The sequence below is a fragment of the Dreissena polymorpha genome, chromosome 14, assembly GCF_020536995.1.
Source record: "Dreissena polymorpha isolate Duluth1 chromosome 14, UMN_Dpol_1.0, whole genome shotgun sequence".
Lineage (NCBI taxonomy): Eukaryota > Metazoa > Mollusca > Bivalvia > Myida > Dreissenidae > Dreissena > Dreissena polymorpha.
Window position 1 is genome coordinate 30969756 of NC_068368.1, and position 17182 is coordinate 30986937.

The 17182-nt window shown below is 38.0% G+C and overlaps 1 protein-coding gene across 1 annotated transcript in view; it reads left to right on the forward strand.

The window, feature by feature from the left end:
• Positions 1-17182, forward strand: part of LOC127857663 (regulating synaptic membrane exocytosis protein 2-like) — a 98662-nt gene that overhangs the window by 50053 nt on the left and 31427 nt on the right. Inside the window, exons 7-10 of the mRNA XM_052394253.1 lie at positions 2201-2315; positions 6983-7090; positions 11920-12043; positions 12929-12978. Coding sequence (XP_052250213.1) covers positions 2201-2315; positions 6983-7090; positions 11920-12043; positions 12929-12978 — 397 coding nt within the window. The remainder of the gene's footprint in view (positions 1-2200; positions 2316-6982; positions 7091-11919; positions 12044-12928; positions 12979-17182) is intronic.

The window sequence follows — 17182 nt, forward strand, 5'->3', positions numbered from 1 at the left end:
TTAATGCATGTGTCTAAAGTGTCATACCTCATATGCTGGTGTAAAAGTGGAAATAATAAAAATAAATAAAATCTCGCTGATAAGCCAGTGTGGAGTGTGACACTTTCGGCCTGGTGACTCTCCCTGATTAGCCAGTGTGGAGTGTGACACTTTCAGCCTGGTAACTCTCCCTGATTAGCCAGTGCAGAGTGTAACACTTTCAGCCTGGTAACTCTCCCTGATTAGCCAGTGTGGAGTGTGACACTTTCAGCCTGGTAACTCTCCCTGATTAGCCAGTGTGGAGTGTGACACTTTCAGCCTGGTAACTCTCCCTGATTAGCCAGTGTGGAGTGTGACACTTTCAGCCTGGTAACTCTCCCTGATTAGCCAGTGTGGTGTGTGACACTTTCAGCCTGGTAACTCTCCCTGATAAGCCAGTGTGGAGTGTGACACTTTCAGCCTGGTAACTCTCCCTGATAAGCCAGTGTGGAGTGTGACACTTTCAGCCTGGTGACTCTCCCTGATTAGCCAGTGTGGAGTGTGACACTTTCAGCCTGGTAACTCTCCCTGATTAGTCAGTGTGGAGTGTGACACTTTCAGCCTGGTGACTTTCCCTGATTAGCCAGTGTGGAGTGTGACACTTTCAGCCTGGTAACTCTCCCTTATTAACCAGTGTGGAGTGTGACACTTTCAGCCTGGTGACTCTCCCTGATTAGCCAGTGTGGAGTGTGACACTTTCAGCCTGGTACTCTCCCTTATTAACCAGTGTGGAGTGTGACACTTTCAGCCTGGTAACTCTCCCTGATTAGCCAGTGTGGAGTGTGACACTTTCAGCCTGGTAACTCTCCTGATTAGCCAGTGTGGAGTGTGACACGTTCAGCCTGGTAACTCTCCTTGATAAGCCAGTGTGGAGTGTGACACTTTCAGCCTGGTAACTCTCCCTGATAAGCCAGTGTGGGGTGTGACACTTTCAGCCTGGTAACTCTCCCTGATAAGCCAGTGTGGAGTGTGACACTTTCAGCCTGGTAACTCTCCCTGATTAGCCAGTGTGGAGTGTGACACTTTCAGCCTGGTAACTCTCCCTGATTAGCCAGTGTGGAGTGTGACACTTTCAGCCTGGTAACTCTCCCTGATTAGCCAGTGTGGAGTGTGACACTTTCAGCCTGGTGACTCTCCCTGATTAGCCAGTGTGGAGTGTGACACTTTCAGCCTGGTAACTCTCCTTGATAAGCCAGTGTGGAGTGTGACACTTTCAGCCTGGTAACTCTCTTGATAAGCCAGTGTGGAGTGTGACACTTTCAGCCTGGTAACTCTCCCTGATAAGCCAGTGTGGAGTGTGACACTTTCAGCCTGGTAACTCTCCCTGATAAGCCAGTGTGGAGTGTGACACTTTCAGCCTGGTAACTCTCCCTGATTAGCCAGTGTGGAGTGTGACACTTTCAGCCTGGTAACTCTCCCTGATTAGCCAGTGTGGAGTGTGACACTTTCAGCCTGGTAACTCTTCCTGATAAGCCAGTGTGGAGTGTGACACTTTCAGCCTGGTAACTCTCCCTGATTAGCCAGTGTGGAGTGTGACACTTTCAGCCTGGTAACTCTCCCTGATTAGCCAGTGTGGAGTGTGACACTTTCAGCCTGGTAACTCTCCCTGATTAGCCAGTGTGGAGTGTGACACTTTCAGCCTGGTGACTCTCCCTGATTAGCCAGTGTGGAGTGTGACACTTTCAGCCCGGTGTTCCCAGAGAAAGACTCGTTAAACAAACAATAACGAGATGCTTGGTAGTATGTTAAATGCTATTTTTAACTTGTAGATTTGCTTGTTTTAGCATGTTTTGTTCTTTATTTTATTAATGATGTTTTTAAATTAAATCAACTATCTGGAATACAATTTTATTGTATTATTATATTGTAAAGTATGTTTCAATGTTTGTATGAACTCAAGGATTTTGAATAAATTACTGTATACAAAAATGAAACATTAAACTTTTTTTGTAATAATTGTATTCATTTTAGATTGAAGTCCTTTTTTTAACTGGTGTCAACATATGAACTTTATTGTTAGTATTTTACGGAAACACAATTTGTAACCTATTACAGAATCATTAAAATATTTAAGTTATAAGGTATATGTTTTATTTATACAAAACCAACATTTATTTTGCAGTTTGTATTAGTACAATAACGTTCCTATCACATGGTGGTTACTATGGTTACTTTATTATAGCATCCCGTTGCCTGGCAGCCCTCTGCTGATGGCCAACATTGGGTGGGTCACATGATACTAAAGAAAGCAGTATTAGACGGTACAGGCCGACCACCAGACTCGGGCGCAGTACTTGGTGGGTAGCGCTGACAAAGATTTACCTTACACTAACCTTTATTCATATTAAAGTATCTAGGGGATATATTGGAGTCCCTATGTTGGGCAGTGAGTACAAAATAAATGTTTGAATCTTGTATTTGCTTGCAGAGCAATCTCCTTCAAGGTTTTGCAAGCAATGAAATTTAAATTTTCCATTCTTTTGAAGCATATTTTGGTTTCTTTTTTCTTTTTTTCCTGTTTAATTTTATAAGTCTAATAATTTTAATTAATACTCTGCTGTTTCAAATTTTGAATAATTCTTTTGGAGAACTTGTTCATTATAAGCTTTTGATATTGCTTTTTTCCTCCATTTGTTGTCTGTCAACAGCAGCCGTGTGAACTCTCTTGAGGCCACATAAAATCTAGGCAGAGTACAAAACTGGGTCATGACATTTAAAAACAAGGTCACAAGATCAACTAAAAAGAAAGCTTGTGAACATACAAGAGATCATATATAATGCTTAACCCTTTGCATGCTGGGAAATTTGTAGTGTGCTAAAATGTCGTCTGCTGAATTTCTAAAATTAGCATTTTCTTTTATTTTTTTTAAAGAATACTATCAGAATAGCAAACAGTTTTGATCCTGATGAGACACCACGTTCTGTGGCGTCTCATCTGGATCCAAACTGTTTGCAAAGGTCTTCAAAATTCGGTTCCAGCACTCAAAGAGTTAATCTTCATGAAACTTAATCAGAACATTTGTCTCAACAAATTTTTGCCATGTTTGAAACTGGGTCACGTGGGGTTGAAATCTAGATTAAATTAAGATTAAAAGCTTTTGAACACTCTAGATGCCACATTTATTTCCCAATACTTAGTCAGAACATTTGTCTGAACAGTATCTCAACCAAGTTCAAAATGGATCAAGTGGGACCCAAAACTAGGTCACTGAGTCATCAAGGAAAGAAAATTTTCATATGTGAGAAAATTTGATCTGGTCCATTGAAAAACTATAGTCACTATGAAGATTGGCTGTGTCTTTTATGTGGCTGTAGTGAAACCATTTGAACATTTTATAAGTAATATTTTTTACCCATTCATTGAATTTGCCCAGGGCATTAACACATAGTGTTGTTATGATATTTGGATTGATTTTTAAAATAATCTTGGTTTGTTCAAAAGCATTGTTAGAACATGATGGGGCAGTTTTCCTTTTATGAAACCTTGTGACCCGTATAATTTCTAGGCGTCTGAGGTGTGCAACCAAGGACCATTTGCAATCTTGTAATGCTTTAAGTAATTTTTATATACGATGCTCTTTTTTACCACCAAATTTATTAATTGATAATTATAAGTGCTATTCTTAGAGTTCGAAGTATTTTTTATGTCCCCCACCACTATGGTATAGACATATTGTTTTTGTCCTGTCTGTTGGTTGGTTGGTTTGTTTGTTTGTTTGCTCCAACTTTAACATTTTGCCATAACTTTTGCAATATTGACGATAGCAACTTCATATTTGGAATGCATGTGTATCTCATGGAGCTGCACATTTTGAGTGGTGAAAGGTCAAGGTCATCTATTAAGGCCAAAGGTCAAATATATAGCTTTAAAGTGGCGCAGTAGGGGACATAAAGTTTCTGACATACACATATCTTGTTCACACCTATTACAAACAATAACTTTCTTAAGCCTTCTAAATTCACAAGTTTGTTCTTAGCTCACCTGATTGCTCAGGTGAGCTTTTGGGATCGGTTTTTGTCTGTTGTCCGTCCGTCTGTCGTCCACATTTGGTTTGTAAACAATCTAGAGGCCACATTTCTTGTCCGCTTTTCATGAAACTTGGTCAAAGGCTTTGTCCCAATGATACCTCGATGGAGTTTGAAACTTGGTTATATGGGTCAAAAACTAGGTCACTAGGTAAAAAACAAAGAAAAAACCTTGTAAACACTGTAGAAGTCACATTTCATGCCCAATCTTCATGTAACTTTGTCAAAATGCCAGTCTTTATGATATGTTGGTTGAGTTTAAAAGTGGTTCCGGTCTATTGAAAAACATGGCCACCAGTGGGCAGGGCAGTTTTCCTAATTTGGCTATAGAGAAACCTTGTAAACACTCTAGAGGCCACATTTCTTGTCTGATCTTCATGAAAATTGGTTAGAAGATTTGTCCCAATGATACCTCGATCGAGTTTGAAACTTGGTCATGATGGGTAAAAAACTAGGTCACTAGGTAAAAAAAAAGAAAAACCTTTTAAACACTGTAGAAGTCACATTACATGCCCAATCTTCATATAACTTTGTATGTTGTCTTAATGGTATGTTGGTTGAGTTCAAAAGTGGTTCCGGTCTGTTGAAAAACATGGCCACCAGTGGGCGGGTTAGTTTTCCTTTTTTGGCTATAGAGAAACCTTGTAAACACTCTAGAGGCCACATTTCTTGTCTGATTAAATGAAACTTGGTCAGAAGATTTGTCCCAATGATACCTCGATCCAGTTCGAAACTGGGTCATGCTGGGTCAAAAACTAGGTCAATAGGTAAAAAAAACAAAACAACCTTGTAAACACTGTAGAAGTCACATTTCATGCCATTTCTTTTTTCCATCTGTCCAATTGTCTATCAACTATAACTGTCCTTTATCAACTCAGAAGCTTTAGAAGCTGTATTTTTATGTCCCCCAGTCTATACTGGGGGACGTATTGTTTTTGCCCTGTCTGTTGGTTGGTTTGTTAGTTTGCGTCAAACTTTAACATTGGCAATCACTTTTGCAATATTGAAGATAGCAACTTGATATTGTGCATACATGTGTATCTCATATAGCTGAACATTTTGAGTGGTGAAAGGTCAAGGTCATCTTTCAAGGTCAAAGGTCAAATGTATTTGGGACATAGTGTTTCACAAACACAGCTTATTCACCTAATACTTGAGTATTTTAAGAGAATGATTTTCTTGATGCAAATCAAAGTAATAATCGTATCTGACTCATCTGGCTCAAACACTTGATCAGTAGGTCATATTCATGCCCCCCTTCGAAGAAGAGGAGGTATATTGTTTTGCTCATGTCGGTCCGTTGGTCGGTCCGTCGGTCTGTCCGTCCGTCCACCAGATGGTTTCCAGATGATAACTCAAGAACACTTAGGTCTAGGATCATGAAACTTCATAGGTACATTGATCATGACTAGCAAATGACCCCTATTGATTTTCAGGTCACTAGGTCGAAGGTCAATTTCACCGTGACTCGAAATAGTAAAATGGTTTCCGGATGAAAAACTCAAGAACGCTTAGGCCTAGGATCATGAAACTTCATAGGTACATTGATCATGACTGGCAAATGATCCCTATTGATTTTCAGGTCACTAGGTCAAATGTCAAGGCCACAGTGACTCGAAATAGTAAAATGGTTTCCGTATGATAACTCAAGAACGCTTAGGCCTAGGATCATGAAACTACATAGGTAGATTGATCATGACTGGCAGATGACCCCTATTGATTTTCAGGTCACTAGGTCAAAGGGTAAGGTCACAGTGACTCAAAATAGTAAAATGGTTTCCGGATCATAACTCAAGAATGCTAACGCTTAGGATCATGAAACTTTATAGGTACATTGATCATGACTGGCAGATTGATTTTCAGGTCACTAGGTCAAAGGTCAAGGTCACAGTGACTCGAAACAGTAGAATGGTTTCCGAATGATAACTCAAGAATGCTTACGCCTAGGATCATGAAACTTCATAGGAACATTGATCATGACTGGCAGATGACCCCTATTGATTTTCAGGTCACTAGGTCAAAGGTCAAGGTCACAGCGTCTTGAAACAGTAAAATGGTTTCCGGATGATAACTCAAGAATGCTTACACCTAGGATCATGAAACTTCATAGGTACATTGATCATGACTGGCAGATGACCCCTATTGATTTTCAGGTCACTAGGTCAAAGGTCAAGGTCACAGTGACTAAAAACAGTAAAATAGTCTCCTGATGATAACTCAAGAATAATTAGACCTAGGATCATGAAACTTCATAGGTACATTGACCATCACTGGCAGATGACCCCTATTGATTTTTAAGTCACTAGGTCAAAGGTCAAGGTCACAATGACAAAAACCGTATTCACACAATGGCTGCCACTACAACTGACAGCCCATATGGGGGCATGCATGTTTAACAAACAGCCCTTGTTTTGACAAAGATTGAATGAACCGATTCCTCTCTTAGTTTAGCGAACTAGGGCCATCTTGGCCCTCTTGTTTTATTAAAGTGTAGTTAGAAATTGCTTGCAAATTAAAAATCTTCAACATCTTTTTTTTAAGGTCAAACATGTGGAATTTTATTGCTATCACAATTCAGTAATTCAATTAACTTTATAAATAAAATAAAATATGCTTAATATTTAGACATTTAAAACATCCAAATGCACTGTATAAAAAGTTTGTTAGTCTAACAAATTTTTATATTTACAATTGCTTTCTTTAAAACTATCATATTTATTAAGCTTACATTGATATGTTTAATTTGAATAATCAATATTAAAAACAATAATTTTCAGCAATGGCAGCTTCAAAATAACAAGGTACTATTGTAGTAATTTATGCTAAAAGGAACCATGTGCCTTCTAATTTCAATGTCACATGGTACCTTTTTGCACCAAGGTGACAATATATTCTTGTAAGTTAAAACAGATAATCACTAAAGTTTAACAAATTTCAGGTCTCAAGATTGTAGGCGGTCGAATGACTGATGAGGGAAGCTATGCAGCCTACATCACCCAAGTAAAGAAGGGTTCCATTGCTGACTCAGTAGGGCATCTACGTGCAGGTTGGTCGGTAACAATATTACCATTTATGCCTAGTGGACTCTCCCATCCTTCTAAATTGGATCAATTTATTTCCAAAATTAGGGATGTCTAGTATATTTATTTCTATATTTAGTATATTTCTCACAGAAATTCCTTTAAGCAAACAGCGCAGACCCTAATGAGACGCCGCATCATGCAGCGTCTCATCTGGGTCTACGCTGTTTGCCAAGGCCTTTTTTCTAGAGGCTGGGCATAAATGTGTTAACATTCTGAATAAAAATGTAACCATGTGTTAATGTTGCAAATAATCATTTTACCAATCAAAATAAAAGTGTTGGTAATTTAAAAGAAAAATGTCACCAATCTTAGTAAAATCATATTAAGATGGGATCGGTGTGGTGAATATGGTCTATGTTGCAATCTTGGTTAGGGTGGGTGTTGCCATGGGATGTGCTGGGTTTTAATACACATTAAGGGCGCATTCACAAGTGCCTTTAAGGTACTGGTTCTTACTGGGAATGTGATTCAAAAGTGTGTTGTTGCAATAAAGATTTAATGAATCTGTTAACACTTAAATTGAAATGTATATAGTATAGTGAAGGCATGTAATTATATCTGGGAATAGCTTGTACATAAAAGGTGGCATTTTGATCCAAGGTCAAGGACACAAATTAAGGTAACAGGTAAGGTTTAGTTTTTGATCTTTCAGTAGCATGGAGATAACATGAAACAAACAAGTCCCAGACAAATGGTTGTTGCCTGTCTCCATACCAAATGACAATCTGGTTTATAAAGAGGGATATGTTTATACAGTGGAACCCCTTTAAACCGGACAACCCCGGGACCGACAGGAAATTCCGGTTTAGAGAGGATTCCGGTTTAGAGGGGACATTGACTATTTTACTTTGAGAAAGTCAATTACATAGCCTAATGTGGAAAAAACACTTTCAGCAAATTTTAATAGTTTATTTACATATATCAGCAATATCTGTCACAACATATATCAAACAGTGCACCCTGTACAACAAACTATTTTATACATGTATGCATTTGTTATGTGAATTTACTTTTTTTCGCACGATATCCCCGATCGTCGATTTTCCTACCCCATATTTCTCTGACAGCATCTTTAGTGTAGGTTTAGGAAACATCTCTGACTCTTTGATCAATTTAATTTTGTCTTGTAGGGACAATCCACTTGCATTCGCTTAGAAGGAGGTTCGGACATTTTTAATCTTAGTTATCTTAATTAACAGTTTGAAAATCTAAATGAATATCTTGATGCAACTGCTTCAATAACTCTGCAAATCACCATTTCATATGACACTTAATTAGCAATTGTGATAAACAACACAAAATTAAATAGCATTAAGATTATTAAAATTTAGCACGGCTTCCTACATCAAAAACAAAACACACTAAAGAACTCTATGCTCGTTATCAGTAATTATAATCAGTATTATCACCTCCATTGATCGATATGTACATCAAAGGACAAGTATCTTTAAATTGTTCTGCGATTTTTACAGTTAGCAATTTTTTCGACTACCTTTATTAATTTCACGAATCTTTAATCCGCTATTCACAACTTTTTGACACTAGGTCTAAGGTGCAATAAACCGGCCCTGAGCGGTTTAGAGAGGTGCAATTACATATGGAATGACCCAATTTTGATCCAAAGAATGACCGGTATTCGGAATTGAGAGGATTCCGGTCTTGAGGAGATATTTTACGCATGGTTTTATAGGGGAAAAATGGGACCAGACAATTTGTCCGGTTTAGAGAGGATTCCGGTATAGAGAGGATCCGGTTTAGAGGTTTCCACTGTATATGGGCCATGCTCTGTGAAAAGGGGGTTTAATGCGTGTGTGTAAAGTGTCGTCCCAGGTAACACAAGCTACTGTATCTAGCCCTTCTTACCATTGTTCTGCTTTTACATGCATTCTATTTGCGCTGGGCTCTGGGAAAGTGGGGCTAAATGCATTTGCATGAAGTGTTGACCCAGATACATGTAAACCTGTGCAGTTTGCACAGGGATGACATTTTCCTCTTAGACTTGAACATAAAATACAAAAAAGGGGAATATTTTGTCCCGGATTAGCCTGTGCTGCCTGATTAGCCTGTGTGGCCTGCACAGGCTAATCTGGGATGACACTTTAGGAAGATGCATTAAGCCCAGATTGTTCAAAGCTAGGCTCATTTGTAATTTAAAAATCTGCATTCTGTTTGTGACTGGTAGGTGATGAGGTAGTGGCCCCGATTGTTCAGAGGAAGGATCATTTGTAATGTACGTGCATTCTGTTTGTGAATGGTAGGTGATGAGGTAGATGCCCCGATTGTTCAGAGCAAGGTTCATTTGTAATTTACATGCATTCTGTTTGTGACTGGTAGGTGATGAGGTAATGGAGTGGATTGTAATTTACGTGCATTCTGTTTGTGACTGTTAGGTGATGAGGTAATGGAGTTGATTGTAATTTACGTGCTTTCTGTTTGTGACTGGTAGGTGATGAGGTAATGGAGTGGATTGTAATTTACATGCATTCTGTATGTGACTGGTAGGTGATGAGGTAGTGGAGTGGATTGTAATTTACATGTATTCTGTTTGTGACTGGTAGGTGATGAGGTAATGGAGTGGATTGTAATTTACATGTATTCTGTTTGTGACTGGTAGGTGATGAGGTAATGGAGTGGATTGTAATTTACGTGCATTCTGTTTGTGACTGGTAGGTGATGAGGTAATGGAGTGGATTGTAATTTACGTGCATTCTGTTTGTGACTGGTAGGTGATGAGGTAATGGAGTGGATTGTAATTTACGTGCATTCTGTTTGTGACTGGTAGGTGATGAGGTAATGGAGTGGATTGTAATTTACGTGCATTCTGTTTGTGACTGGTAGGTGATGAGGTAATGGAGTGGATTGTAATTTACGTGCATTCTGTTTGTGACTGGTAGGTGATGAGGTAATGGAGTGGATTGTAATTTACATGTATTCTGTTTGTGACTGGTAGGTGATGAGGTAATGGAGTGGATTGTAATTTACATGTATTCTGTTTGTGACTGGTAGGTGATGAGGTAATGGAGTGGATTGTAATTTACAAATCTGCATTCTGTTTGTGACTGGTAGGTGATGAGGTAATGGAGTGGATTGTAATTTACATGTATTCTGTTTGTGACTGGTAGGTGATGAGGTAATGGAGTGGATTGTAATTTACATGTATTCTGTTTGTGACTGGTAGGTGATGAGGTAATGGAGTGGATTGTAATTTACGTGCATTCTGTTTGTGACTGGTAGGCGATGAGGTAATGGAGTGGATTGTAATTTACAAATCTGCATTCTGTTTGTGACTGGTAGGTGATGAGGTAATGGAGTGGATTGTTATTTACATGTATTCTGTTTGTGACTGGTAGGTGATGAGGTAATGGAGTGGATTGTAATTTACGTGCATTCTGTTTGTGACTGGTAGGTGATGAGGTAATGGAGTGGATTGTAATTTACGTGCATTCTGTTTGTGACTGGTAGGTGATGAGGTAATGGAGTGGATTGTAATTTACGGGCATTCTGTTTGTGACTGGTAGGTGATGAGGTAATGGAGTGGATTGTAATTTACGTGCATTCTGTTTGTGACTGGTAGGTGATGAGGTAATGGAGTGGATTGTAATTTACATGTATTCTGTTTGTGACTGGTAGGTGATGAGGTAATGGAGTGGATTGTAATTTACAAATCTGCATTCTGTTTGTGACTGGTAGGTGATGAGGTAATGGAGTGGATTGTAATTTACATGTATTCTGTTTGTGACTGGTAGGTGATGAGGTAATGGACTGGATTGTAATTTACATGTATTCTGTTTGTGACTGGTAGGTGATGAGGTAATGGAGTGGATTGTAATTTACGTGCATTCTGTTTGTGACTGGTAGGTGATGAGGTAATGGAGTGGATTGCAATTTACAAATCTGCATTCTGTTTGTGACTGGTAGGTGATGAGGTAATGGAGTGGATTGTAATTTACATGTATTATGTTTGTGACTGGTAGGTGATGAGGTAATGGAGTGGATTGTAATTTACGTGCATTCTGTTTGTGACTGGTAGGTGATGAGGTAATGGAGTGGATTGTAATTTACGTGCATTCTGTTTGTGACTGGTAGGTGATGAGGTTATGGAGTGGATTGTAATTTACGTGCATTCTGTTTGTGACTGGTAGGTGATGAGGTAATGGAGTGGATTGTAATTTACAAATCTGCATTCTGTTTGTGACTGGTAGGTGATGAGGTAATGGAGTGGATTGTAATTTACAAATCTGCATTCTGTTTGTGACTGGTAGGTGATGAGGTAATGGAGTGGATTGTTATTTACAAATCTGCATTCTGTTTGTGACTGGTAGGTGATGAGGTAATGGAGTGGATTGTAATTTACGTGCATTCTGTTTGTGACTGGTAGGTGATGAGGTTATGGAGTGGATTGTAATTTACGTGCATTCTGTTTGTGACTGGTAGGTGATGAGGTAATGGAGTGGATTGTAATTTACAAATCTGCATTCTGTTTGTGACTGGTAGGTGATGAGGTAATGGAGTGGATTGTAATTTACATGTATTCTGTTTGTGACTGGTAGGTGATGAGGTAGTGGAGTGGATTGTAATTTACGTGCATTCTGTTTGTGACTGGTAGGTGATGAGGTAATGGAGTGGATTGTAATTTACGTGCATTCTGTTTGTGACTGGTAGGTGATGAGGTAGTGGCCCGCTTGTTCAGAGCAAGGTTCATTTGTAATGTACATGCATTCTGTTTGTGACTGGTAGGTGACAAGGTAATGGAGTGGATTTTATTTACGTGCATTCTGTTTGCGACTGGTAGGTGACGAGGTAGTCGAGTGGAATGGCAGATCTCTGCAAGGGGCAACCTTCGAAGAGGTGGCAGATATCATCTTAGAATCAAAACAGGAGGCACAAGTGGAGCTTATTGTGCATAGGCATATAAGGTACAAAATGTTATAGTTATTTAACCCTTTACCAATTAGATATGTATTTGGAAGCATTTGTAGTCCCTTAGAAAGATAAATTTCAATGAAGGCCTTTTTAACTAGATTCAAGTTTTTTAGGCTTCATTTGCAACCCTTAGATACTGATGAACAGTAAACAGCATAACACCTGAACAGACTGTGAGTTATTCGCAGGCTGTTCTGGTTTTATGCTGTTTGCACATAGCCATTTTCACTTTACTTCTGAGTGGGAAAGGATTAAAGGATGTTTTTTATTGTTTTTTGTATGATGTTTTTTGATATTGTCATTTTGTGGTATCAGAAAATTAGAAAGTGAGGCAATTATTGTTTGTATTGGGATGTTTAGTTACACTTTTGTGTATTATACACTAAAGTGTAAATTCCAAATGTACAATGGTGCTAAAACGAGTGTATGCTAAATGTTAGAAATAATACAACATTTGTTTCTCCTAGTATTTAATTAATACTACATTGAATGTGAGGCATCTTAACAGATTTAAAATATCTAAGATCTGTTTAATAATACAATGTGCAACAATTTTTATGAACTTTCTCTTTTTCCAGTTATGATACAGGCTTCCTCATGTTATAATAAATTAATGACTTTCATTTAATTCCAGTGGTAATAAAAAGTATTTTAAAATTATGTACAGGATATTAAATTAGTTTTGCTAAGTTGTAAACATAACTTGCTCAAAATAACTATGTCGACCTATTGTATTTGTGATTTTATGTGTAAAATGTGTAGAAATAACTTTGTCAATCTTTATGGGGTTTTCTGTGCGTGAAAAATGATACTTTCTCACCTTTTTGGGCTTTTTTCCAGTTAGATATTTCCAAAACAGTCCATCATGTATATTTCAGCACTGGAGAGGTACCTCCAGGAGCAAACAGCCAGTATGACGTTACCAAAGGTAAATGTTGCCATAGCAACCACTCTTGTGGCCCTGATACACATTTCTTCATTTTTAGCTCCACTGGCCAAAGGCCAGCGGGGCTTATGTCATGGTCCTGTGTCCGTCGTGTGTGCGTCAGTGCGTGCGTCCGTGCGTGCGTGCGTTAACTTTTTCTTTAAACATCTTCTTCTCCTAAACTACTGGTCCAAATCTGATGAAATTTCTCAGGAATGTTCCTGTGGTGAACCTCTTTCAAATTTGTTCAAATTATGCCCCTGGGGTCAAATTTGACCCTGCCCCGGGATTCAAAAAATTGAAAATTTGCTTATATAAGGCCTATTTTGTGCAAACTTTATAAATCTTCTTGTCCATAACCATTAGGCCTAGGGCTACCAAATTTGGTATGTATTGACATCTTATAGTCCTCTACCAAGTTTGTTCAAATTATGCCCCTGGGGTCAAATTTGACCCTGCCCCGGGGGGGGGGGGGGGTCAAAAAATTGAAAATTTGCTTATATAAGGCCTTTTTTGTGCAAACTTTAAAAATCTTCTTGTCCATAACCATTGGGCCAAGGGCTACCCAATTTGGTATGTAGTGACATCTTATAGTCCTCTACCAAGTTTGTTCAAATTATGCCCCTGGGGTCAAATTTGACCCTGCCCCGGGGGGTCAAAAAATTGAAAATTTGCTTATATAAGGCCTATTTTGTGCAAACTTTAAAAATCTTCTTGTCTGTAACCATTGGGCCAAGGGCTACCAAATTTGCTATGTAGTGACATCTTATAGTCCTCTACCAAGTTTGTTCAATTTATGCCCCTGGGGTTTAATTTGACCCTGCCCTGGGGGGTCAAAACATTGAAAATTTGCTTATATAAGGTCTATTTTGTGCAAACTTTAAAAATCTTCTTGTCCATAACCGTATGGCATAGGGCTACCAAATTTGGTATGTAGTGACATCTTATTGTCCTCTACCAAGTTTGTTCAAATTATGCCCCTGGGGTCAAATTTGACCCTGCCCCAGGGGGTTAAAAAATTGAAAATTTGCTTATGTAAGGCCTATTTTCTGCAAACTTTAAAAATCTTCTTGTCCATTACCATTGGGTCTAGGGCTACCAAATTTGCCATGTAGTGACATCTTATAGTCCTCTACCAAGTTTGTTCAAATTATGCCCCTGGGGGTAAATTTGACCCTGCCCCGGGGGGGTTAAAAAATTGAAAATTTGCTTAAATAAGGCCTATTTTGTGCAAACTTTAAAAATCTTCTTGTCAATAACCAATTGACCTAGGGCTACCAAATTTGCTATATAGTGACATCTTATAGTCCTCTACCAAGTTTGTTCAAATTATGCCCCTGGGGTCAAATTTGACCCTGCCCCGGGGGTTTAAAAAATTGAAAATTTGCTTATATAAGGCCTATTTTGTGCAAACTTTAAAAATCTTCTTGTCCATAACCATTGGGCCTAGGGCTACCAAATTTTGTATGTAGTGACATCTTATAGTCCTATATCAAGTTTGTTCAAATTATGCCCCTGGGGTCAAATTTGACCCTGCCCCGGGGGTCAAAAAATTGAACATTTGCTTATATAAGGCCTATTTTGTGCAAACTTTAAAAATCTTCTCGTCCATTACCATTGGGCCTAGGGCTACCAAATTTGGTATTTAGTGGCATCTAATAGTCCTCTACCAAGTTTGTTCAAATTATGCCCCTGGGGTCAAATTTGACCCTGCCCTGGGGGGTCAAAAAATCAAAAATTTGCTTATATAAGGCCTTTTTTGTGCTAACTTTAAAAATCTTCTTGTCCATAACCGTATGACATAGGGCTACCAAATTTGGTATGTACTGACATCTTATAGTCCTCTACCAAGTTTGTTCAAATTAAGCCCCTGGGATCAAATTTGACCGTTCCCCAGGGGTCACAAAATTTAACATATGCTTATATAAGGCCCATTTTGTGCAAACTATAAAAATCTTCTTGTCCATAACCATTGGGCCTATTTCTACCAAATTCGGTAGGTAGTGACATCTAATAGTTCTCTACTTAGCTTGTTAAAATTATGCCCCTAGGAACAAATTTGACCTTGTCCAAGGGGTCACAAAAATGAACATAATGCTTAAATAAGGCCTTTTTTGTGCAAACTTTTAAAATCTTCTTGTTCTTAATTATAGAGCTTAGGGCTACTAAATTTGGTATGTAGTGATATCTTATAGTCCTCTACCAAATTTGTTCAAATTATTCCCCTGGGCTCAAATTTGACCCGGCCCCGGGGGTCACAAAACTGAACATATGACGTTTACCAGTGGAGATTACTGCGGCTGTTTGGCTGTGACCAACAACAACATCAACATCTTGTAAACATGAGATAAAACCCTGTCATTGAGTGCCATTTTAGGTCAGATGGTGACTGCTTACAAAGGCATTGAAGTAAGAACATGTGTTATGAATGTTTTTCTTATAAACTGAAAAAAGTCGGGTTTTATTTAAATATGTCGAAAGTGACCATATATCCGGATGAAAATATTTTGGATGACATGTTAATTTCATGTCTTTTTTATAGTGTTAAAACCAGTTTAATAATATATTATTGATTTTAAAAACACAGCTTCCATGAACATAATTATTTCAAGGAAAGTCAATATATGATACTGCACGGTAAACTCAAACTTTGTATCGAAAGGAAGGTGTGGAAATTAATGAAGTGCAATGTCTTAACTATCGTATATGCTGCTTTTTAATAACTAATGATTCATTGTTCCATTTGTGAATCGTGACTGATCTCATGAATTGTTGAAATGATTGTCAATTGCTCAACAATCCAAATATATTTCTGACCATTTTATAATTTTCTTAATACAAGTTATGAATTGATCTTAGAAGTCAAATGTATTACTATATTAAATACATTTATAAATATAAAGAAATAATCTTTAGATTATAATAATATTCTCAGGCTTGTTGGTCTTAGGGATGTGTGGGTTGATGAGCAATTTCTCCTTTTATCACAATTATTTCTACCCTACCTGATCATTTCCTTCATATTCCATTTTAATTCAATTGACGTCTGCAACCTCTTTCAAATTGGGAAAGTCCAAAATGTGTTGTTTGGTAAAGGGTTAAGGAATTTTGATTCCTATGGGTCTTGTGAATCTGTTTCAAATCAAATGCGTAGATTTGATCTTCAGCATCTAAAAATATGTGAAATAGAAAGAACGACAATATATTTTGGAGAGATAAATGTACCTACGTTATAAGCAAAGGACCTGTGCAACAATTCCCAGGCTTTTTTGTCTGTTTAGTTAACACGGTAGTAACTTTTTCCATATATAAAAATGCTCATCCTTCCAACTTTAAGCGCCCAGTGGGACGAGGGATAGAAAGAGAAAGTCACAATTTGCTTGAGTACATTTCAACCCATGCGCATTACACGTTTTTTTCGCAAAGAAAAAACAGTGGAGCGATGCAGGGCCACCATGGCCCTCTTGTTTAAAAGTATCACCAGCTCTTTTTTATTTAATTACATATCGTCGCTGTCGTTCTCAAACCTCGTAGCTCCAAAATTTTCAATTTTTTTTGGGTTTCCGAATATATTAAGTCTGGCGCGTGTTTTGTGCTATATCTCGTAGCTCTATGCCAATCAGAGCCCATGAAAAAGCCACGTGACGAAATGCTATAGCTTGATTGGTGGCTTTTTTTGTCAGGTGAAAAGTTGTAGCGATTGTAGAAAAACATGAAATAGTGAAGTCGCGAATAAACATTAACAAAGTGTGTTACATGGAAGTTAAAGGACATACCGTTAATTGTAAGTAGTTAAACAATGTTCATTGTTATCCTACATTATGAATGTTACTATTATGTTGCAATTAAAGACAATACTAATTATGAGAAATAAAACACATGTTTTTGTTTGTAAACAGTACTCATTATTTTTAAGCTATTACTATTAATTGATGGAATTTATGATTAATAATGATGCATTATGCGTACTCTATTAAATCATTTACTTAGAAAGCTATGTTTTTCTTTAAAATGATGAAATAACAATAAAATCAAGCATGTTTCAAAGCTACGTCATTTCATACTGACAAATTGTGACGCGGCTGTTATTGCTACCTCATTTCACCTGTAGGTACGTCATTTCGTTTGGATAAAATTGACAAAAACGTTTTTATATTTGCAGCTACGAGGTTTCGGCTAACACATGGATTCTTCTCTACCAGCTTTG